The sequence below is a fragment of the Poeciliopsis prolifica genome, unplaced genomic scaffold, assembly GCF_027474105.1.
Source record: "Poeciliopsis prolifica strain line A6 unplaced genomic scaffold, Auburn_PproV2 SCAFFOLD008, whole genome shotgun sequence".
Lineage (NCBI taxonomy): Eukaryota > Metazoa > Chordata > Actinopteri > Cyprinodontiformes > Poeciliidae > Poeciliopsis > Poeciliopsis prolifica.
In genome coordinates, this window is record NW_026562383.1 from 4,674,709 (window position 1) to 4,697,146 (window position 22,438).

A 22,438-nucleotide genomic window follows, 5' to 3' on the forward strand; every position below is an offset into this window, starting at 1 on the left:
CTCTACCAACTCGGGTGGAGGTCCTTAAATTCTGCCATGTAATTGGCTAAAAAAGTGACTAGTTACTGTTGAATAACTGCTTTGCCTCGATGATTTACCTTTTTTTTCTCTTCTTTAGATGCCGTTGATGATGCAAAGAAAGCGCAGCAGCTAAAACCCAGCTTACCTTTAGCCTTCATGCGAACAGGGTGCGTAGAATAAAACAACTGATGTTTGTGTAATTGACTAATTAAGTTTCTTGAGGCTATAAATAGTCCCTTAGCACATAGAAGTGAATTTTCAGTTGCCTGACTTTACATAATATACATATTTACATTACGTCAGACGCGTAATTTTGAGATTTTGTGATCTACAAGAAATGATCAGCAAAATTACAGAAATAAGGCCTTGACATTTCAATCCATGTTAGATTTTCACTTTCTAACATGAAGGATAACAAATATAAAACATTAAGCTATTCAAACATGAAGTTTGACCCAATCAAACTTGTCATGCAGCTCAGAAGTTTCTTTCGTTAAAGAAGACGTCTACGCATATTTTACAGAAGACGTCGCATTTTCAAAGTTATTATTGAGAATTTCTCTCTTTTTTCTTTTCTTTTTTTTTTGCTCTTATCCAGAATTGGAGAGTACCACCTGAAAAACTACGAGTCGGCACATTCGGCTTTCACTCAGGGTCAGCAGCTGGACGGTGAGTTCGGTCCACTTCTGCTGTCCGCTTGTGCAGAATCCACTTAAAACCACCTGCTGTCTTTCATTGCCTCTGCGAATATTTATGGTTGCTTTGAATTTATAAATATTTGTTACTATGTTGGGGCACAGAAATCCCACTGGCTTACTCTTACTGAATGTTTTGTATATATGTCGCTGGATTCTCTAAACACGTCAGAATATGAGCCTGTCGTTGTGAAGATTTGTTAATTTACTGCTGCTTGTGGGTAGATGTTAAAATCCCAAAGTGTCGGAACCCATTTTTTCTTTCAATCTGTGTCCTTGAGTCCAGACTGTTATAGCTGATTTCATCACAATTATCCGTATTAATGCATTTTCATTCAAATGTGTTGAAACTGATGGATAATATTATTATAGGCTGAACTTGCTGCACTAAGAATGAAGACTGTAACATAAATACCATAATAAAAATCATTATTACTTTCATAAGAAGTGAGGTTATTAAAGAAATTGATTTGACAACTAAATAATTTGTGAGTGAAATTACAGCCTGTACCCTGAACACACCATCACTCAGAATACACACAGAGGATTCTGTAAGCTGTTTTTTAAATTAATAACTTGATCAATGTTTATGCTTGAGGCTCTTATTGTGAAGGTCTGTGAAAGGTTGTCTCATATCATCTGACTTGAACAATTGAGATGTTTTGCCGACTCCTCCTTTATTAATCAAAGCATATGTCCTGCAGCTTTTTGATGTTAAATTAAAAACATTGCCCCAGTGCTCTGTTGGTTTATCCATTTATAATTGGGAAATAGTTTGCGTTGGCTTGATTCATTTAATGAATAGCAGAAAAAAAAATCAGATATGACCCAGAAGTTGAGCTAATTTTTCTTTTAGCACTATAGCTACCGTAACATCCTCTTTATGAATTTTTCCAGATCAGTTCTAAAGCACTAATTTACTTGGTTGTTTTGTACACTTTCAGTTAGATGCGGTGTGGCAAACATTTATTGCAATGCACAATGCATTGCAAAAATCTACTGATGTTCTGCTTGCATTCTGACCGAAGCCCCACAGCGGTCAATAACGCTAAATCGATAACAGGATTAGTAACAAACCTGGAACCATGAGGGAAAGTTCTGTTCCAAAGAATATCTTCCTGAAGCATAACTGTACAGGTGACCAGTAGTAAATTTACCCTGTTACCCACCATGTGGCGATGACAAATGTATTACCTGAAGATAATAGATTGTGTATTACCTTGTGGTAATTTATATAGTCAGGTAATACATTTGTGTCATTGCCACATGGTGGGTATCAACATGGTTAGCACTTTAGCATTAGCTTCCTCTATATATCATATTGGTACAGCGTTTAGCATTAGCTTCCACTAAAAACCATGCTGTTATACTGCTTTAGCATTAGCTAATGCTGATGCATTTAGCTAATGCATTATCTTCCTCTATATACCATGCTCTATATATAGAGGAAGCATTTAGCATTAGCTTCCACTAATAAACATGTTGTTAAAGGGCTTTAGCATTACCTTCCGCTGAATAATATGTTGGTATCGCGTTTTAGCATAAGCTTCCACTAAATACCATGTTGGTATAGCGCTTTAGCATTAGTGGATCTAATGTTTATGTTTAGTGCTTTAAGGTAAGGCTAGCTTTTTAGCTAGCAGTATACACCAACACTGCATGCATGAAACTCTGAATGAAAGATAAATCGTTATCATCGGCATTGGCTATGATAAGCATATTAGATAATTATCTTCCGTAACAGCAATATTAATATTGGCCCAGATGAAGCGCATTCGCTTTCAAAGATTATGAAAGAGACAGTCTGGTTTTCTGTTCTTCATCAAAATCCTCAGGAGTGTGATTTCCTTATTTTTCTCTAGATTTGGCTTGTATAATTGATAAGCTTAGTGAAGATGATGTGTTTCATATTTCATAACGGCTTAGTGCAGCAATAGCTTTGATACCATTAATTCTGACAACGTTCTAACTCTGTTTGTTTTAGGTTTTGATAACTAAAAGGCTACGAGAAAACATGAAATGTAGCCTTTTTAACCTTTTTTTTATTATTCAGAAGCATTTTTCATATTCCAAATTTAATTGAAACACTTGTCCAAAATACTCTTTTTTTTAAATAATTTCAATGAAAAAGATTACAGAGTTCAGACTTATAATTAAAAAGAAAACTAAGGTACATCATACAGAAAAAAATAGACTTCTAAAGTGAAATCCTTACTTTGGCATAAAATCACCCTGTTTGATGTCTCAGTGTTTACATATTGCTAGTTCATAAAGACTAAATTTAAATCTGATGAGCTGCATGTTGACTGAAGTGTACTTATCAGAGTCACTTTAATGAGCTGCCCACACGTCATTGCTTAGAGTCAAGTTTTCTCTTGAAGTGCTTTTTTATTTGACTCATAAATGCAGTTAATGTGAACTCTTTCTTCTTCGTCTCTTTCAAAGTAAATGTTTCACATTTAAAACATTTACTTTGCGCCTGTTTGATTTCAGTCATGTGAAAGCAACAGTAGATGTTCGTTAGACGAATCTTTTCAGTTGTTGAAAGCCACATTATTGTTACGTTGCTTTAGGAGTGTGTGACCGAAACAAAAACTGTTGTCTCTTTCAAAATGATAATGGCGAAGAGCTTTCAGAATTGACAAAACTTGCTAATGAGACAGATGGACCGAAACGGTCAGGGTCTCACCAGGGTGCAGACAGCAGGAGACCCAGCAGTGTTGGGAAGGAAAGAAGCACAACCAAAGTTGCACTGAGCTGTAGAATCTCTAATATCTCAAAAAAATCTCTAATATCTCAAAGAAAGTCATTGATTCTGACTTTCTTCAAAAGATAAGTAAAGAGAAAAAAGTGATAAAGGGTAACCGGCTTTACTAAGAATTTGATTCTATTGTCACAAAGCAGTGTGAGAGAGAATTGTTCCAGCTGAAAGTGTAACAAATGTTACAATTGTGGTCCCCGACTGAATGTACTGGACTATTATTTAGAATCACACTCAAGTGCTGGAGACTGGAAAACACCCAGATCTCCAACACTGACAGAGGGAAACTTAATGACTGAGCCTGCATTATATGGGGTGACAAAAGGTGGATCAAGGTGGAGATGGTCAATAGTCTCTGGATGTTGGGATAATATAAGTCACATTACTACCAAAAGTATTTGGTAGTGCTATACTGTCGGATCCTTGCCTTTGTGTCTTTTGTGTCCTGTTGCAAATTTTTGGTCCACCTTAGAATTAGAAAAGCATAGAAGTCAACAATTTATGGAGCGGTCAGATCTAGATTTTGTGATTTATTAAGATATGAAATGGAGCTTTTAAGTTTCCCTCAAAATGTAGCTGAAATCTTTGTATTTTTAGCCATCGACATGATCTTCCTCAGCAATGGTGTAAAAATCAGCCACTGTCCTCTTCTGCTCTTCCTTCAGAGATGTTTGGCTGACAGGCCGGCCCACCAGTTCATGTCTGCACATCTGCAATTAACAATAGACTCTTTCTTGTCATATTTAGCAAAATTTAAGACAAAAACAAACATCAGTGTCGGTCAAAATCAGAATCGCAGATTGTCGATTTTGCTTAAAAATTGGTATTTGGGGATCAGCCAGAAAACTGCAATCAGTGCAATGTATAAAGGGAAAAACATTTAAAACGATGCTTTTTCTTGTTTTGTTTGCAGATTCTGACAAATCATTTGAAGTCTGGATAAAACTATGCGAGGAGATGATGGGGAGTAAGTATCGCTCACTTATCAGTAAAGTTTACATTATGCTTACATCTGACATTTTATTAGCGTCCACTTTAACTGCACTTGGCAGCGGTGAAATGTAAAATGCCCCGCCATATCGGGTGTTTGCAAGCAGGATTCTGCTGAGGGTTACTCCCTGTAAATTAGGCCGCGGGTTGTGTTCGCTGCTGCCGTCGAACACGAAACTAAACGGTGCAGTCGGGGAGCGGATCAGCTTATCTGATCAAACAAATGAGTGTGCACATATGCAGGGGATCCGCTCCGTGTGCTCCCTCCACGTTGGAGCCAGCGCCACTCTGTCCGATGAAAGACGCATGCCTCGTCGGGGCTGCTGTCGATGCCGCGGCCCTACGGATTATCTCGAGTAAACGGGAGCACGGGATTTGGCAAACACGCTTCACACCCGCGTGTGAAGCGTGCTCTGACCCACAAGAGCGCCTTGATTTATCAGAGTTCACATCACTGATATTCGAAAGCCTCCAGTGAGACGCAACCCCTTTCTACAAACCCGCGCACACCCGCACACACAGAGAAAGAAAGGCAAGCAGAGCCAACGTTAGTTATGCACACACTGTAAGCAGGTGTTTCTCCAAGCGGCGTCGTGTTTACTACAAGCTAACACATATGGCATGAGGTTACTCTGTTACATGCGGCACAGAGAGTGTCAGAGTTCACACAAGTTCTGCCTCCCGTCGAAAAGCCCCCCCACAGGCCCTGCTTTGCTTCCCATTTCAAGCTCGACCTCATTAAGGCGACATCACCGCACCGCCTATCATCTCATCCTGCTCTCTCCACACACGTGAGCTACGCGGAGAAGCCGGTGAATAATGCATAATAGCACGCTGTGTAAACGGCGCGTGGCTCACGGGGCTTTGAATGGCCGTAGATGGACCAGTAAACAAGCCGGTGGAGAGGATGGGTGAGCGTGGAGGCGCCTCCGTTTGCCGCCCATGGTGTCGGAGCTGAGTATTTAAATATGTTTTTAGAGGCTGTGTTGTATTAAAACACTTACAGAGGATTTAGTTGTTTATGTTGTTCTTCCTCTCCTTTCCACAGCTCAGACACAAAACGGCAGCGACGCCACGGTGAGTTTCTCTGTGGAGCCACTTGGGGGCAGTGTTGCTCTCAGCATTATGGCTTTGAAGGAGAAGTAAAGAAAGAAGCTTGTTGTTTTATTGTGTGTTTTTTTAATTCTTTCTTGTCTGTTTATTGTTTCATGATTTTGTTTTTGTCATTTCTTCCTCTCTAATTATCCTCCCGACTCGGGGGCAGACACCAGCTGCTCCACCTGTGAAGTAAGTGAGCTGTCAGTATACCTTATCTCGGCCTCTTCTGATGTGTTTTTGCTGTTTATCTCCCATTATGCAAACCCTCTGCTCTCCATTACATACTTATCGTGTAACAACGATGTAGGCATGTGGAATGTCTTGTATTATTGATGTTGTTGAATATTAAAATGGCAAAGATGGAATGAATTGAATTTAGTCCCTCGCAGACATGGGTGAATGTGTTGGCACTGTTTCTTGCTATCCTCTTTTTTTGCAGAAGCTTAGCTGAAAGTTTGAGAAAAATCCAACGTCTGAATACATTTTTTGCAAAATAACAGCTTGCAGCAAAACCACTGGTGGCAGAATTATTGGCACTCCTGCTGGCAGTATGCTGCACAACCCTCTTGTGCCAGCAGGACAGATCATTGACCAGTTTTTCTTTTGACAGCAGATTTTTTTTAAAAACTAAATTCTAATCAATTCAGTCATTTTATTTTTAGTCAAAGTTTTGTTTGACCAATTCTTACTAGTTCTGAGAGCTTGACGTAATTTAATGCAAATTTAGTCGACTACTATTTGATGTCTCTGAGGAATTAATCTCTTGGGTTCTCCCTCACATTTCCAATTTTTGTCTTTTTAGTTTGATGTAAATATTTTCTTCTTATGGCGCTGAATTTAAGTTTTAATTTGCAATATGCAGACATAGATTAACTTTTATTTGAAATGGCTTTCTTTGGATTCTCGTTTTCATTAAAGCTTCAGAAACTAGAATCCTGAAAAGCGTGTGCTTTTTAGGCACAGATCACATCTAAAGGCTACGTTCCCACATGACTGCTACGAGAACAGACTGGATTTCATCAGCGACCAATGTCCTGCTGTCCTCTTTTGTTTGATTGTTTAAGGAAATATGAGTCGTTTTGGTTATTCCCCAGAAATCTTTCCTTGCTGTCTGTCGGGTTTTCATCAGGGCAGCTGACAAAAAATGCTAATCAAGAAGACACAACGACAGCTGTTTTTCAGTGTCCTGTCAGAGTCCACCGGGTATTTATTTGAAGTCTCTTGGGATTTCAGAGACGTCATGATGCTGCGCAGCAGAGAAAGATTCAACTAAACTCACCTTACTTAATGGAGGCTCAGGGTTGCTTTTCCAAGTCTGCATTGTTTGTTCCACTTGAAACATGTGTTGAAAAAGTTGCCTGCCAAACATCCACTTGGTATTTAGATGGCGTGCGATGGTTGCTACTACGACTTAGTAACCCCAACATTGCCATTTCTTTGCTGCTGTTTTCCAACAGTGAGCTTTGGAGTCTCTAATCTAATTTACTGTCCTGCTGACTGTTTGGTGTTGAGATAAATATTATTCCTCCTACAGGCTCTCCTGCAAAGAGACAAAATCTCACCAAGACATTTTGTGGTATAAATATTTTAGTACACTTGAAATGAGACAAAACTAACAAGCAACTTAGCAGCAAGATACAGGAGCTTGATTTAATTCAACGATTCCTTGAAATTGATGGAAAAGGTACCAGCTCCACTTAGGAATGCACTGATACACCGATATCTGTGTATTAATATCGGCAGATAACAAATTTGGAGAAACAGTGCTGAATTGACTTAAACGTTTCTCTTGTTTTTTTTTTGTTTTTTTTAAACATAGACAGATAATTGTATCGAATTACAAATAAATCTGATAACTTTGTACCAGTCCACTTAAATACACCAAAAGCTCCACAATCTTGGTCAAAAATGTAAAAACAACACAACTTTATTGGTTCATTTGGTGCAATTAGAAATTGGCCAGTGTAAATGATCAAGAAAATGAAATTGATAAAAACAAGACGTTGACTACTTTGGTCAAGCATGCAAAACATAAGCTGCCACAAACCTTCTGCCTTTAGGGAATTGTAACTGATTGTAACCAATACCCAATCTAGATTCTTCAATATTGGAACCGATACAGATATTAATATCGGATCGGTGCAACTCCAGTTCCACTGACAGATCATTTCACTTTTAACTTGGGAAAATGTCTTGTGAAAGTGAAATAATGTGCCAGTGGGTTCAGTACTTCTTATCAATACTAAGGAAATATTTACTTAAAACAAGCTACAATATTTTGCTAAGTTACTTATAGGTGAGTTTTGCCTTATTTCGAGTGTACTAAGCTTTTGTGTTTTTGCAGTTCAGTAGCAGCCTGAGGCTTAAAACTGGGGTTCTTAAATGCATTTAAGCCCTTGGAAACTGGAAGATTGGATTAGGCACCAAAGGCTTAAAGTAAAATATAAATAAACAATAATTTTCTTGCATTTATTTTGCCATTTGTGGTTTTGTTGAACTCCATAATTCCTTAAAGTATGTCCACCAAGTCAATGCACTCAAATGAAAGATTGGATTTTTCTACATTTATCAGTGTAAGATGAAGCTTCTGCCATTTATTTCAGGTTTTTTTTTAATTATTTTATTTATTTGATACTCATTTGTACTGTTAGTAGTCTTGGTGTCGTCTGTCACTTCCAGGCACGACTGGTACCAAACAGACTCGCAAGTCATCGTCACGGTGATGGCCAAGAACGTTCCCAAGGACGGCGTGCGCGTCATCTTCACGGAAAGAGAGGTACGGAAGCTCACCGGCACGGAGGCCGACACGGTCTGCTTTTCTCTCTGTACGCGCGGAACAAAGACAGGTTATCTTCTGGAGTGTTTCCTCAGGGGGGCCCATTAGATGGGTCTCATCCACACACACACAGATGCAAACACCCACGTACACACACACACACACAGACACACTCCTCCCCACAGACCCAAACATGCCTCCAGTGGTGCCTTGTTAACATTGCCCCCAAAGTACAGATCTAAGAACAATTTACCCTCCCTAGCTTCTGCAACCCTCCTAATTGTCTGTAGATGGGAGGCATAGCTGATCTCGGATCTGCTGCGGAGCCCTTCAGGGACAAGTGCTCCTTTCTTTGACTTTTTCTCTTTTCGTTTCAGTCTTTCCAGCCGTCTCTCTGAGGGGTAACTGCAGGGCACCCCAGGGAGCGGCTTTGTCTTTCCTAATAGAATAACAAACCGAGTTTACCCCGTTTCAAAAGAGAGAGTTCACTCCCCCCCCCCGAATAACAGTCACTCGTTAAGCTCCCTTTGTGGCGCCAAGTAAAGATAAGTTCATATATTTTTTACTAGGTCAGTATATACAAAAGAAATTAAAGATGAAAGGAGGTGGTTCCACTTATTTTCCCCTCGCGACCGAGCGCGGAGCGGCTGTGTACCTACAGACGGCACAGAAATTCAGCTAGAAATGAATATTAAAGCTGTGATTTCTTTTTTCTTTTTTTTCTTGCTGGAATTGCCCAAAAGCAACTTTTATCTCACTTTCTAAGCTCTTATTCCCATTGAAGTTCTTATGTTCATTGGTTCCAGATAAGAAGTAGGGACTTTTAGGAAAACATTAGTTGTGGACCGAGACTTGGGCACATATTGACGCAGCGTGATATTAATGCAGAGTCTATAACCAAGTAGCTTTCTAAGCGTTTAGAAGTTAAGTTGTGTCCCTTTGAACAGGCAATGGAGCCACAGTGTTGGTGAATGACAGGCGGGCCCCCTCGCCCCCTCCGCCCACTCGCTGGTCATCAGAGTGTAGCTGAAGGGGACAGGACGAGGTCTCCAGACGATCACAGCAGCCACATCACATGAAAATTCTCACAGCCTCGCTGACGCCGTCTGTGTTGTTTTACACGTTCTCTGATAGCAGCAGTCAAATCAAATCACAGTGTTTCTCCAACAGTTTCATCACGAGGGATATTTATTTGTTTAATTTAGGGCTGCATCGGTTAATCGGATTGCTCTATTGATCATGATTAATTGAATTCATTGGAATTAATTGTGACAAATCGATTATTGAAATAATCAACTAATTTAGTAAATGATTAACCTGGTGTCTACAGGATCAAAAAAGGCAATTTGCTGAAAATAACTCAACATATTCGGACAAATTAAGCCAAAATTGTACAAGAAAATTTACATTTTGCTTTTAATATCTAAAAAAATACCTTTGTAAATGTGTTTTACACAAAACTCCTTGGGTGGCAGTGTTTGCTCCACCTAGTTCAAATTCAGTAAGGGAATGCTATATCAATAAGATATTTACTTTTTTTATTTTCTTGTGAATGTGCGTCTTTCAATGTGTTTTTAATAATATGTAAACTGCTGAAGTGGTTAAAGGGAAAAATCTGTAGCCAACTGTTTAAAAAAAAAAATCCAGTTACTCGCTAAATTGTCAAATTAATTGATTGCTAAAATAGTTGTTCGTTGCAGCCCTGGTTCTCTTTTAATAGTAATTGTCTTGTTATTGCAGCAGCATCACCTCACTCGCACTTGGAGAGTTTACGAGTTGGTTGCTGATGAATTCTTCCAGAGATAATGTGTAAAATCTGTTTTTCTTTTCTGCAGCTTTCTGCACAGATACAGATGGCGATGGGCGAAGATTGTGACCTCCACTTCCACCTCCTGCACCCGATTGTACCTCACCAGAGCACCTTCAAGATCCTCTCCACCAAGGTAACACTTTCAGGGTAGCTAAACACGCGTGTGCGTTTGTGCTGAGTGGAGCTTAATGTCCAGCACCGCTGTACAAAAACGATTTTATCCTTTGAACTTTTTCACATTTTGCCAGAACACCGCCACAAATTTTAATATGTTTTTGAGAATTTTGGAATTATAGTCCCTTATTATACTTGTTACCTGAAATACGTCATCACATTGCAGTAAGGTGTTACTTCTACCAAACTATGTGTTGTCCTGTCACGTGCAGCCTCAATCAAATGCATCACAGAATGAGGCTGTAACATGACAAAGGTGAAAAAGGTCAACACTTTTGGAAAGGCGTTGAAGATTTTTTTTGTAAATTTGATGTTAGAATGTCTTTCTTTTGTTTTTTTTTATTTCTTAAAGAGCACCCCACCCCGTTGTGCCAAACTGTCACCTGCCAACCCAAAGACACATGGAGGTTTTGTAGTGTGCCGGAGAACAAAGAGGGAAATAACAGCCTGCTTTTGTTATTTATTTTTTTCTAGGTCAGAGTGAACACAGCCAGGCGACATTCAGACACGTCATGATGAAAAGGCTTCAGACCGAACAAAGCGCAAATTTGACGCGAGTCTCGGCCCGTCGCGATAAACAATAAATCAGTTAATCGCACAGTAAATGAAAGTTAACGACCTAATTTTAATTTGTTGGTTTATCGTTTCTTCCGGCCTTTTTCTCTTTCTATTGATGACTGAAGGCTCGACTCCGGTGCTTTCCCTTCCTCGTTTCCTTATTGTCCAGTTCACACAACACGCCGATTGTCGGCCATTTTCAAAACCTGAGACCACAGACTAGCAGACAAACAAAACGTAGGTGTAACAGGTTTGATCGGGTCCAGCCACACGGCAAGAGCAACACACGAACTGATTTCTCTCACCGACATTCACATTTCAGACAGGAAATTATGTAAATGTCCACTATATCAGACGTCAATGTAGAGTAAACAGACATGGCTGATGACGTAGAAGCAATAGCGATGGTTTGTGAGCTTATTTTAAGGTATAAAAGAAAAGGCGTTGGATTTAAGAGTGAAGGACAGGGCTTTATTTGCTGCACTGTTAATGTGGACGTGAGTTACTCCGTTTTTTTGTCTTAGCGAAAGATGAAAAAAGTGAGAAATTTCTCCAATTAATCGGACATTTCATTTTTTTTTTTTTACCTGTGGCCTTTCATTTTGTTTTATTTTTCTGTTAGGTGCTTTAATTCCTTTGTCAGGTAAAACAACGTTAAAGCGGGAAAAGAGCATGCTGATTTGAGTTTAAGCTGCTTACTGGGACCATGGCTGATAATTACTGGGGTTGCTGCGCTGAGATCAGCTTCTTAATATCTTCAATAAATTAAAGCAGAATAAAGTAGGCTTTCCCTACCTTTAATTCCTTAATGCTGCTGAAGCTTTCTGAAGCTACAGTGGAAACGGGGAAATCCACTCTTACTGTATACAGTGCAGCTTCTGTGTAGACATCAGTGAAGGTGTAAATCCATCCTCCCTCACAAACACACATGCACTAGTATAATTTACCCATTGAAAGTTCCTCTGCACTCTTTAAGGCGATTACTGACCTAATGAGGAGGATGGCTACTTTTGCTACTTTTTTTTTTTTTTTTTAACTGTGCTCTAATTAGTGTGTGTTACAGATGTGGGCTAATGAATGTGCTGATTCAGGATTTATACCAATGTCAGGTTTCAGCCCCACAGATCAAGAAGCAGATTTTATCCAACTTTTTTTCTTTAATCATCAAGGCTGTGAATGTTAGATCTTTTTCCTCCTCCCCTCCTCTACCAGGGCATTGATTTGCCCAACCCAGCAACATGGAGCTCTGCTCTACTACAGCATCTTCTTCAACTGCATTCTTTTAAGACGACAGATTTGCTTCTTTTTTTTTTTTTTTGCTTCTCTGGGTGTTTTCATACATAATAGTCCGGTAGTCTTGGTTTAATTCGAGACCAAAATTGCAACATTTTCAAATTTTTCAGATAGTTTGGTTCGTTTTCACACTGTCAAACAAACCAAACCTTTTGAAAAACCTGTTCACCCCTCACCTGTGGAGGCGCTGCACCAAGAACCAATGAAGGAAACGACTCCGGCGCTTTCCCTTCCTCGTTTCCTTATGACACTGACCGACACTTTAACTGTTGTGGGATTTCTCATTTGTGGTTAGTAGTAGCCTATAGGCTATTTGTCCTGCTAGCGCCAGGCTCTCGCGTTTGTTTTGGTTCCATTAGTTGCCCTGTTTCGTCTGCTGTAATCAAACTCCAGTTAAGTCCGGTTTGTTTCGGGAGGTGTTGATGCGCAACTGAACTTTGGTGTGGACAAAAAAAAAAAATGAACAAGCCTAAATGCCTGGTGCAGTTTGAATGCAGTATGAATGGAAGCGGACCGGAGACCACTCCAGAAGTCTGAAGCGGACTATGATGTGGTGCATTCACAAACACGTGAGTGCTAGCGGGAAAAATGGTTCGTAGTCTTTTTCCAAAGACAAAAGAGAGATCCTAGAACCACTCATTTTTTTCTATATAACCGACTGTTTACATTACTTCTTCTGAAGATTTTTGTGTCGTTCCTTTCAGTGTTTGTCGTTCCTTCTTGGTGCTGCGCCACCTCAGGTGAGCAGGTTTTTCAAAGGGTTTGGGCCGTTTGACTGAAACAGCTGAAGATGTAACAAATGTTGTGACCTTGACCCCCAAACAAACATAGTCTACCAGACTATTCGGTGTGATGACATCCTAAAAATGACCTCAATGGGAGAATTAAAAGGAAAAAACAACTTGTGACTTAAGACAAAATAAAGACTTGTCTCACATTTACCCCCCAAAAATACTTTGAAGATTCTTCAAGACTTAGGAAAGCATTCTTTGGAGTAATTAAACTAAAGTGAAACATTTGGGATGGTGTATCTCATTCCATTATATTGAAGAAATAACCTTCAGCAAACAGAGTTAGCAGCCTTCCAATATGGCTGAATTAGAGCAATTCTGCACAGGAGAGTGGGACCACAATTTCTCTGGAAAGACTTTAAAGATTCTTTGCCAGACTTTGTAAACGCTCAATATCAGCTGCTGTTGCCAATAGTAGCGCAGCTGCTTATTGACTCTGGGAGGTAATTGTCTCTTAACAAACTCTTCATTTGTAAGCTAAATTTTTACAAAAGTTCTATAAACTGTTAATGATGTGAAAGATCTGATTAAAAAAGAAACGGCTAAAAGCAGGATCCCGAAGGAGTTGTGTGTGTGTGTGTGTGTCTATATATATATATTTACACCACCACCGTGAAACTACTGGGAAACTTCAGCAAAAAGTTCACTGAGAATATTCTACACATTTTGACACAATTATCAAACTGAAATCCAACACCAAGTCATACGGAGAAGAGGAAAAAGTTAATTTCTTGCGAAAGCATAATGTTACGGTCTATATTAAGACAGGCGACCTTTATGAGAAATGAAAAAGGAATTTGTCTGAGATACACAAACCACCTACATAGAGGAAAGTGAGTGCATCAGAGCCTCTTTTGAAATGGTTGATTATAATGAGAAAACGGGTAAATCAAGTCGTGTGTGTGTCCATGTTTTTTTTTTTTGTTGTATTTTTTATATAATTGTCAAAGCAGTGATGTGGAAGCTCTGTGTGACTTAGAACATTTAGCGTCGTTCGCCATCCGAGCAGCATGAGCATCGGCCGTAGAGGCGTTTGTTTTGCAGATCACAAGCCTTTGAAGCCTTTTTTGCTTCACATTGACTTTGCAGCAACTTATTACTGACGCAATAAGACAGAAAACCCCTGTCCTAATTTGTCCATAAAATGGACTTGGAGACGTCAGAGATCAGAGATGTGTCCAAGCCTATTTTTCTTTTTTTCACTGTTATTATTCTTCAAGGCAGTTTCTCACAGAAACTGTGGCAGTGGGGTGGGAGAGAAAATAGGAAAACTAGCTTCCGACACGAAGCGAGCCTTAAAGATGCGGGGCGGCTTGCGCTAATGCGAGGCTTTGTGTGGTTAAACACGCCAGGTCTGCCTCTAACTTGTCTCGTGCTCGATTGCAGCAACGATTACCGCGCTGCCCAGCAGACAGGAAACGGTGACTAAGACTCTGTGAACGCCCGCGGGCCACGCCGCTGACCTGTAAACATCAAATCACTTCCCAGCGAACAGATTCCTCCCCCCGCCCCCTGGCGTAACACCGCTGGGCAGTCACACAGCAGACGTCTGGAAACGTCAGGGGGAAATCAATCGCTGCTCGTTTAGCACTTTCTGAAATTTCTCCTCATTAGAGAGAACTTCACTTGATGTGGTGTTTATCGAAGCCCGCGAACCCAGCCGAGGATTGAGAATTACACTTGGATGCACCGTGCCGAGGGAAAATCTTTTAGCGGATTTCTATGCAGTTTGCTTCAAAGGTATCAGATTTCCCGTTGCAGCAATCTTGATCTTTACTTCTCCGGGGCTTCGAAAGTTCTTTTTTTCTTCCTTTATTTTCCATTCCACACACTTTCCCTCCAGTCCTATTACCACAGCCATCACAGCGCATAACACAGTTAGCAGCTTAGAGGATGACTTCACAAGTAAAAAGAGATCAAGGAGAGTTGAAAGGTATCAAAGTCGTGGTTTAAGAAATGGGAAAACATTTTGCTGAGTCAGGTGAAACAAATATAGTTTTTTTTTTTATCTATTAATTTTTTTCTCATTGCCTCAGATTCCATTTTCTCATCTAATATTTGAAGAGGCGAACACACCAGAATAGCTAAAGCTCCGAATACATCATTTCAAGTTTCAGCGCTGTTCAAAAAGTTCGTGGGTTCAGCAGATTTTTGTGAGATGAATAGAAATTCAATTCAGGTTATTTACGTAGCACCAATTCACAACAACAAAAATCATTTTACTTAAGTCACACATACATTCCAGTTGATCCTAGTTATCAATCAGTGCATTAAGCTCAGTTTATTGGTCAAATTTAATGAACTAATCGCCTTGCAGCATGGATGGGCGTTGACTTTACATACTGAACATGCATGTAGCGACAGCGGAAAGGAAAAACCTCAGCAGATCCAGAACAGGGCTCAGTACAGGTGGCCGATTGGGGGGCGGCTTGAGAGGACAGAGTGGATTCTCAGAAGGAAATGGATGAACCGAGTTTTAAGTTTTTCAAGTTTGTGAAAAGTGAAACTGTTGAAAGGAGAAGCGGCAGAACGATTAGTTGTTCCCTCATCCAGGAAGTCAAACAGAACATCAGAGGCACTTTCTATGGAGAGGAAAAAACATGGAGGTAGCAGTCAAAATAACAGCAAATAAGGCACATTGGAGAGCAGCAGAAAAAGAATATGATGCAGAAGAGGGTAAGGGAATCACACATTCGCAAAATTGTCACACCACTGACGACCCTTGATTCAGACTCGCATGAAATGTTCAACAAACTCTTGCACCAATTCTTGCGAGGACAGTTTACACACCAGTCGGTGGTGTTATTAGAGCGCCAAATTATTTGTTTTACTTCTGCCAGCAAAAAAAAAAGTCTTAAGAGGAAGAACAGAGGGAAAAAGAAAATAAACATGGCCGACAAATGGGCTCCGTTTTCCACGTGTTCGCAATTGTTTTGGTTTCCTCGGCTGCAACGAAGGTCTGGTCAGGTCTGTACCTCGCTCGCACTAACTACTCTATTTTCGTGCCAACTTAGCTGGTAAAAAATATGTATTTGTGTGTAGAGCAGACCACGGGGTGGATGATGGTTTCAAGCTTTCTGTGAGGAGCAGGGTCAGAGTTATTCAGCCCAACATGCATTTTTCAGAAAGTAATCCGGTTGTGAACAAGAATTTCAAATCTGCCAGCGTTCAGAGAAAAACAGGAAAGTCTGAATGAAGCCTGGGTCCTTGGAGCTTCCTTGCTACAATGAAGCGAGGCAGTTTGAAGTCATTTCTCAACACATGTACACGTATATAAGGTCTTCATAAGGAGAGGCTGTTAAATAAGATTATTAAGTCAGTTATGTACAATTGTTACATAATCTGGTCAAAGAAACCTGGTCATTTCGTGTTTTGGCCACTTAGTCAGCTCAGTTCTCAGTTCATACATCAACGGCTACACCCCGTCATGTGTCTAGTATTAAAAGATGTTTCAATTAGTGTTCTAAGTTTCTCTCAGTCTGTCTTCCTGAATCTTGGCTGTACTTTTCTTCATTTCTGTGTTCATAGCAGAAAGCCATTTCTATTTCTGTCATACTTTTGTTATTATTTTCAAAACTGGTGCATTGTGTTTTTTCTTTTTTTTTTTTAAACCAGTGTTAAAATCTTGTCTAGCAGGTGCCTAGACAATAACTCAAACTCTTTACAACCCTGGTAGCCACGGCTACCCTATACTTCCCATGAAAATGCATTGTTTCATATTGATAGCTTGCAAAATCTCACTTCTCTTATAGACGTTTGATCGCGTTGCACACTTTGATACTCGGAAATTATTAACTGCGGTGAAGTGAACGCTACTCTGCTGCATTTAAGGTTCAGTTCTAGTCCTCACATACAGGCTGAAAGCATTTCTGATAGTTCAGTCTGACAGCAACCCCACCGGAGGAGCGAAAGGACGAGGCGGGGATGTACGAACTCGAAAGCACACGCTGTATGTGAGGTCTTAGCAAATAATAGTAATAATGATAAAAATAAAGTAGAAGCTGTAAAGAAATTTGAAGCAGAAAATTGCGTAACCCGACATCTATATACTGTGTGCTCTCTATCGGCTGTGGCTGACCTGCACAGGAGCTGGCCCTTCTTAAAAAAAACAACAACCTTCCTTTTCACTCATTTCCTCACTTTTCCATGGCAACAGCAGACACTGCATACCAGAGGTGCACGTGGGTTGCAGCTTAAACAAGGGCTCAGTCTTAGAGCAGCTGCAGCTGAGGATGGACTTGGACTCCTTCTATTTAGTTTGCTCCCTCGCCCGTCTTTCTATATTTTGTCAATTCCCTGCACGCCCACAGTCATAGCAGCACAGCTCCGGTCACTCCTTACGTTTCTGGCTTACTTAAACACCTACAAACTCGGGCGTCGAAGCTGTTCTTTTTTTTTTCTTCCCTTCTTCTCTCCCTGGACTGTTTGTTCACAGGTCCAGTGGGCTCCACAGGCGCACCTTCTCACACTCACCCAAACACATAGAAAACCACTTGCAGGTAATTGCAGCATTCAAACTCTTAAAACTTCCCCTCACCTCGTACAGGTGGAGCACCGTAGACCCTAACTGACCGCGGAGTTTTCTTCATGCGTGTCTCATTTAACATTTTTGGAGCCCCGTGCGAAGCGGCCGGCTGGGGGCTAAAAACACTCAAATGAACAGCGGCAGCAGCAAGTCGAGTTTCCCTATATTGGCATGCAACCCTAACGAGCCCTTTACAAAAATAAATAAATAAAAGAAGGAGAAGGAAAAAAAAAAAGCATCGCCCTCTGAGCTGTTGAGTCTCAACCAGTGTCTGACTGTAACAGGCTGCCCTGCACTGTGTTTACGCTTCATCTCCTCGCTGTCTTTAAAGACAACTTAGCAGGGGGAAGCTAAGCTGGGCTTCAGAGTACCCACACACACACACACACACACACACACACACACATGAATGAATGCAGAAGCAGAGCAGTAATCGTTCAACACACTTGTGCTATTTAAACTATTTTCCGTCTTTGCGCGTGTGTGTGTGTGTGTGTGTGTCGGTGTCTTCTGTGGCACATTATCGTCAGCGCGACCTCCTCCCGTCCCCCCATCACAACAAACATCCCAACCGCAGGGGTCACCGCGACAACGGGGAGCCAATTACACACCAGTGTGTTTGATCAGAACAGACGGCTGATGCGCTCCACACACACACACACGGATATAAAAATGCCCGTGCACACACTCGTTCTACTCCGAAATCATCTCTTTCCTGCAAATAACTAAAGTGCCGCCTCCCCGCTTTAATTTGCCCGCCTGTCAGTGTCTAAGAATGTTGATGTTTCTTTTTTTGTTCTTTTTAGGGAGATTGTTTGAAATCTTCCAACATCTGGGGGGAAAAAAGAGGTTAAAGATGTTGGATGAAGAGTTATGTTAGAAACTCGGTGGGGAAGATGCTTATAAACACAAGTGACACGGGTCCCTTCTGTAAATAGCCTGTATCTCAGTGTGTGTTGCATAGTCCAGCCCCTGGGGTCCTGGTGGTGGTGGCCCCCCGATTGTGGCTATGCTGTCACATCCCTTTAAGGACTGTCGCCTCGCCTGTCACACACACACACACAGAGAGAGAGAGCGGCTCACGCACGCGCGCGCTGCTCGGCCTGCCACGTCCCTTGAAAGGCAGAAAACTCGGATGTGGCAGGAGATTAATGTTGTATGGCCCAGGAGCACGCATGGCAGCGCACACGCCTCCACGCAGCCGGAGCCGCGGCTTGACTCCTGCCAAACGTAAAGCGTCCTATATATTTAGGGAGCAGAAACGGCACCAGCTGGTCGTTTCGGTGTGGAGAGTATTCTTTTTTTTTTTTTTAGACGACAAAAGATGACAAAAAAATAAAATCTCTTTATGTTGTTGCTGGTGTGAGAATTTCGAGCACTGCTTGAAATATCTATCACACCAAGTCGGTCTGTGAGGAATGAAATCTGGATTTTTTTCCTACATCGTAAAGTTCTTGAAACAACATAAGACGGGAACCAAAGCGCCTTCTCAGGCGGCTGCTGCGTCTGTCGAAAGCTTTAATAAATGTTAGATTTCTCGTGTGAAGCTGCTTCAAAACCCCGAGATTAGCTTAAGTTAGCTTCTCAAACACTCTGTGCTTTCAAGAGAGATGGCTCCTGTCAGATTACTCTTTGGATTGATTACAAATCGTTGTTTTATTCATTTTGATTCTTTTTCGTTTCATTGTTGAAACAGCAATGTTTAATTCAAGCAGTGAAAAGAATAAAGTCACAGCATTTCTTTTTAATGGGAAATTAATCAAAGTTCAGTTTGTACAGTCAGTGACCAATCACTGCAGCTCGGTTGAATTTCGACCAATCTCCTTAGCCCCATTCTGGTGTAACTTCCTGTCTCTTGACTGCCAAACTTTGAAGATAAAAGCATAGACATTACAGGGTTTCCCCCTGTGTATTATAAGCCTGGCAGACCACCAGGCTATACCTACACCCCCACCAGGCTGAGCACCGTCTGTTTGTTTATTATGCTGACATAATAAACTGTGATGACAGACGGGTTATAGCCTCTTTGATGAAATGGCTGGAAGCACAATAGCAAGATAGTATGGTCAGTATGTGAACATGTAGGCAGACTGAGGCCAGATGTTATTTTTCTAATTCTCCGGTATCACAAAACCACTGCCTGTCTTTAACGATCTACATGGCAACAACTTCAGCGAGTAAAATTGACAAGTCAAAGAAATATATATTTAATTTAATTGCATATTTTTATCTTTGCCTTTTGTGTTTATGTATTAATAATGTCTTCCATATCCTTCTGTAGATTTCAACACAGTTCATGTTAAGTTGAATGACCAACTTAACTAGGAACCTCTTGCTCCTCTGTAAATGGTTGATAAGGAAATAACAGCGCATTAAAAACCAGATTTAGGTCTAAACGCTACATGAATGCATATTTAATACCTAAACTTACAGGCCTCCGCTGCCCTACCCTCAAGTTTTTTTTTCTCCACATCAGCAATTAAAGTTGTGGATCTGTCATTTATTGGTTTAAAAAATTTTTTTTAAAAAGCAGTTCATGTTGATTTTGAGATTTTGACGCGGCTGTGTCGCTCGCTGGGCCCCGCTGCTAAAAATACTTATTGCTGAGCTCAAAGGTTTCCAACCCAGTCGTTCCTCGGCTCTGTGTGTTTGCCAGAGTGATGAACAATATTTCGATGCATTAGAGTCGTGTGGGATGACAGCAGTCATTTTATGTACCAGTCGAGCCCTCCAGTGTTACCAGGGAAACCAGGATATATATGACTTGTGAGGAAGTTGAGGCATTAATTGAGAAACTTGAAGCTAAAAATGTTACTCTGAGCGATTTTCCATGCCTATATCACTATTTACTTAGCTAAATATGAGGTGCTATTTGCATTAAACCTTTTAAATCAAATATCCCATTTAAAATTTCACAAACCAAATTCCCTGTAAAGTGATTACTCGAGCAGATCCGGGGGTTCGTCGCGGTAGCTGTTCCGTTTTTAGCCCCCGTGTGGAGCAGAAAGTGACGACGCGTACCAAAGCAGTCTATCGGCCAACAGCCACATCGCGCGCGCTACCTCATCACCTCTACCAGCCATCGCACCGCCCGGTTCCCCTCGATCTGCTCCCGCCCCCCAATACCATCTGCCTCCACCCTCATAAATGAATCATCATGTCGCCCAGCAGAGCAGAAATGTTCCTTAATTGCGTCGACATCACCGGATCTGTCTTTCGTGTGTCAAAATGCACACGGCATTAATAGGAGGGGAGAGGGGTCTCTCTCCTCTGCCATGTCAGTGCAACTCAGTGTCCGTGTCCTTTTCTTTGCTGCATTGTTTTCCTCCTCTACTGTGTGTTCTCTGTGTGTAACAATTCGGATCAAATGCTGCTGTGTGGAATTAGGATCTGCGGCCTCTTCCCCCCCCACCCTCTCTCTCGCTCTCTCTCTCTCTCTCGCCGGTGCCCCGTCTCTCACACCGGCCCTCTGGCTGACAGGCGTCTCGTTAGCGCGGTGTGTCTGTCAGTGAGGTCGGAGATTGAGCTGTGCCCCCGCATATCCCCGGTGTCTCTCTCCAACTCTTTCTCTTTCTTTCCTTTTTTCTTTCCTTCTTCCTTTCCTTTCACTCATTCACAGGCTAAGTTGTTCCGTGGCTCCCCGAAACAAGCCGCGCTTTCAGGCCTCAGTAATGATCCGATGTGTTGTGCTTATTTTCATCCACTTTTGGTCAAACGTTGTGTGTTTCTGTCCCTCACTCTTTATTTTTTGTTAGGTGGAAATCAAGATGAAGAAGATGGACGCCATCAGATGGGAGAAGCTGGAGGGAGAAGGACAGGAGTCCAACATCAAACACTTCAATCCGAGTCAGTCCTCAGCTTCGATGTTTACGCTGTTTTTTTTTTCTTTTTTCGTTTTACTCTAATCTATCTGTATCTCTTCTCCTGTCTCCACTCCCGTCAGTCTGTCTCACTATCTTCCTCCTGAACCACTTCTTGTTTCTTTCCGTCTCTGCGCGAAGATCAATATAAGCTCCTGTTTGTCTGTTCTTCTCTAAAATGAGAGTGGGCAGTCGGGCTCTGCTAGAGTCTTTCATTAGCGTGACGGCGAGGGAAAGGGAAGGTTGCGGCGGCGCGCGGCTCGGTATTTCAGCCCACGCGTTCCTGTTACGGACGGGATTAAATACGCACGTTGTTGTTTCGGTGGGGAAGGCAAAGTCGTCGTTAAGTGGGCAGCCCAGTTTTCTTTTTTTTGCCCTGTTTACCATGGCCCGCTTTTAACTTGTGATGCGTTCGAACATGATATTTGGAAATTTTTTATGAAACATGTCCAGACTTGGCCTGAATCTGTCTGCTGCCGTATTTATGTAAATCTGCGTCTGGATTACGCGTCCTGCTCTGCCTCTCCATCTCTTGCTGGGATTATAAGCGGACGCTTTTACATTCGGAGAAAACAGAAATCAAATCTTGGGGTGATTGTTTGCCCCATGAGTTTATTCGTTCAGCCTTGCTGGGCGTGTTCTAAGGAAACCATTAATGATAAACTCCAACAAAGATTGCCATTTTTTCTCCTCTCCTTATATGATTCAGATAGTTGCATGTCATTTGAATTTTGTCACATAACTACACGCTTCAGTGTAATTTGTTGAGTCTAACTAAGGCATAATTGAGAAGAAGAAGGAAAGGGATGCTTCTGTTTTTAACATTTCTTATTTCAAATTAGAATCTACTTGTTTCATCAACAGGGACGTTACTAAACCTGGGCTTTACGGAAGAAAGATTTTCTGGGGGGATAAAAAGAAACATTTAAAATGTCATAAAGTTTGCCAAAAGCAGGCCCGGCGTAAATGGGTGGACGTGTGGAGGGCCGAGCCCAGGGTGTGTAATTGAAATTCAAATCAATTCAAAAAAATATTTTTATTGATTTCAAGGGGAAATTAAATAACCTAAATGTGTGCGCCTTCAAA

At 41.2% G+C, this 22,438-nt stretch overlaps 1 protein-coding gene across 2 annotated transcripts in view; it reads left to right on the plus strand.

The window, feature by feature from the left end:
• Window positions 1-22,438, plus strand: part of sugt1 (SGT1 homolog, MIS12 kinetochore complex assembly cochaperone) — a 30,230-nt gene that overhangs the window by 1,806 nt on the left and 5,986 nt on the right. For both annotated transcript variants that reach the window (XM_055032928.1, XM_055032929.1), the window contains exons 4-11: window positions 119-188; window positions 620-690; window positions 4,391-4,444; window positions 5,516-5,544; window positions 5,732-5,754; window positions 8,245-8,341; window positions 10,177-10,284; window positions 21,248-21,338. In XM_055032928.1, the coding sequence (XP_054888903.1) occupies window positions 119-188; window positions 620-690; window positions 4,391-4,444; window positions 5,516-5,544; window positions 5,732-5,754; window positions 8,245-8,341; window positions 10,177-10,284; window positions 21,248-21,338 (543 nt within the window). The remainder of the gene's footprint in view (window positions 1-118; window positions 189-619; window positions 691-4,390; window positions 4,445-5,515; window positions 5,545-5,731; window positions 5,755-8,244; window positions 8,342-10,176; window positions 10,285-21,247; window positions 21,339-22,438) is intronic.